At 42.9% G+C, this 1,807-nt stretch overlaps 1 protein-coding gene across 1 annotated transcript; it reads left to right on the top strand.

Moving 5' to 3' along the window:
- Positions 1-1,367: 1,367 nt before the first annotated feature.
- LOC119345975 (alpha carbonic anhydrase 5-like) lies at positions 1,368-1,801 on the top strand (the record flags this gene model as incomplete). Its single annotated transcript, XM_037615758.1, has 2 exons — positions 1,368-1,533; positions 1,611-1,801. Coding segments are annotated over exons 1-2 (357 nt in total), but the record flags the coding sequence as incomplete, so codon positions are not given.
- Between the last annotated feature and the right edge of the window lie 6 nt (positions 1,802-1,807).

Below are 1,807 nucleotides of genomic sequence, written 5' to 3'. Positions count from 1 at the left end.
GTCATCGCACACGCTTCGGCCAACACAACAATGTGTAATTAATGTATCTCACACGGTTGAACAAAGTCAGTCGTGCTGATGGGTCAGAGATCGCACATGGTCCCTTTGTTTGTACAGAGTTCATATTTCAAATGCGTGTGTGATGTCTTCATCACACAGAGTTGGCTTTATTGGGCTTAATAGGACCTGCACCAATGAAAGTCTGATCTAGTAATGTTGAAAGCAGAGCTTCGGTCCTTGATGCGACCTAAAGCAGTTTAAGTGATACGTGTCCTTGTTTTCTACGGAATGTGATCCGTGCCTGCTGTCACATCAAGCCTAGTCACCCATTTGACACATACGGCACGCGGAGCTCGCTGAGCGTGTGTTACACATGCACATGTTCTATCATGTTCATTATGTCCCCGGCAAAAAAAACATGATCATTAGGTGTATTTGTTTCTAAGGTAAATTCCAAATTGTTGGGTACAATAGTATATTTCCTTCTAACCAGAAGTTAATTCCAAATTGCACACCTGCTGAATCGGAAGAATTGTGTAAGTTACTGCGCTTGTACTGTGTGTTTTAAAAAAATAGAATTGAAAGGATTGTCAATCCTATAATCAACGTTGTAGCCATGAGCATTTCAGTCCCGTATTATTTCTAAAACAGTGACTGGGTCGCCATGCATGAAAACTACACAAAGAACAGAGACTAAATTTACTAATGGATAACTCTGTTTAGGTAAAGCTCCTTCGTAGCTCGTCCTACATGGAACCTTTTATCTTCAACCCTTCAACATTGCTTTGAGATCCGTACTCTTCAACTAACTTGCAACAAGCAGATTTCTCTTTTTGATTTCTCTCAAATGAAAGAACATATAGACTTCAAACTTTGCAGATCAAACAAACTTTACAACTTCAATGTGTGAAAAAACTTTCAGATTTTTCGGACCAATATAAATATACAAAATGAGGATTTTTTGATTAAAAAAATAAATTTTACCATTTTAAATGCATGAAAAAATCTGAAAGTTTTTTCCCATGTAGTAATTAGAATGTTTTGTTATCCTGCAAAGTTTGAATTTTATACGTTATTTCGTTTGAGAGAAACAAAAATGACAAATGTGCCTGCACGGATCTTGATGCCGAAATGAATGGCTAAGATAAGGGGTGCCGTGTAGCTCAAGCTACACGAAACCACACTCCTCAGTTTACTAAATTTACACAAGGAACTACACAAGGAACATAGACTGGGTCGCATTGGTTAAGTCTCACTCGGCTGAGATTTAGCAATCCTGTTTTTTTAAACGCACATGTGAGAAAAGCCGAGCGGATGGATACAGATGAGAATGCATCCGCTAGCTTCACGAGGAGAATTGTGTATATATGTACCCCCACCAGCCTGCCCCTCTTGGACAGCTACCTAGCAGCAGGAGCACCTCGATCAACGCACAACACAAGGCAGTATGCGTTCAGCCTTCCGGTCTGGGCCCTCCTTCTGCTCTTGCACTTCTCAGCCTTCGTCCCGGCAGCCAGAGCACAGCAAAAATCGGTGAGCAGAAATCTTCTATAGATTAACTCTTCCGCCATTGATTAATTCCTAAACGTACGTACATCTCTTGCATGTAGACGATGAGTCGGAGTTCAGCTACGACTGTGGGGCGGAGAACTGGCCGGAGAACTGGGGCAAGATCAAGGAGTGGGCGACGTGCAGAACTGGGCGGATGCAGTCGCCCATCGACCTCTCCGACCGCTATGCCACACAGGCGCCCAACCTAGGGTACCTCAACCACTCCTACCGCTCTGCCAAGGCCTCCATCGTCAAC

This window comes from Triticum dicoccoides, unplaced genomic scaffold (genome assembly GCF_002162155.2).
Source record: "Triticum dicoccoides isolate Atlit2015 ecotype Zavitan unplaced genomic scaffold, WEW_v2.0 scaffold35343, whole genome shotgun sequence".
Classification (NCBI taxonomy): domain Eukaryota; kingdom Viridiplantae; phylum Streptophyta; class Magnoliopsida; order Poales; family Poaceae; genus Triticum; species Triticum dicoccoides.
Note: the sequence above shows the minus strand (reverse complement) of the source record. Positions and strands in the feature narration are given on the sequence as shown.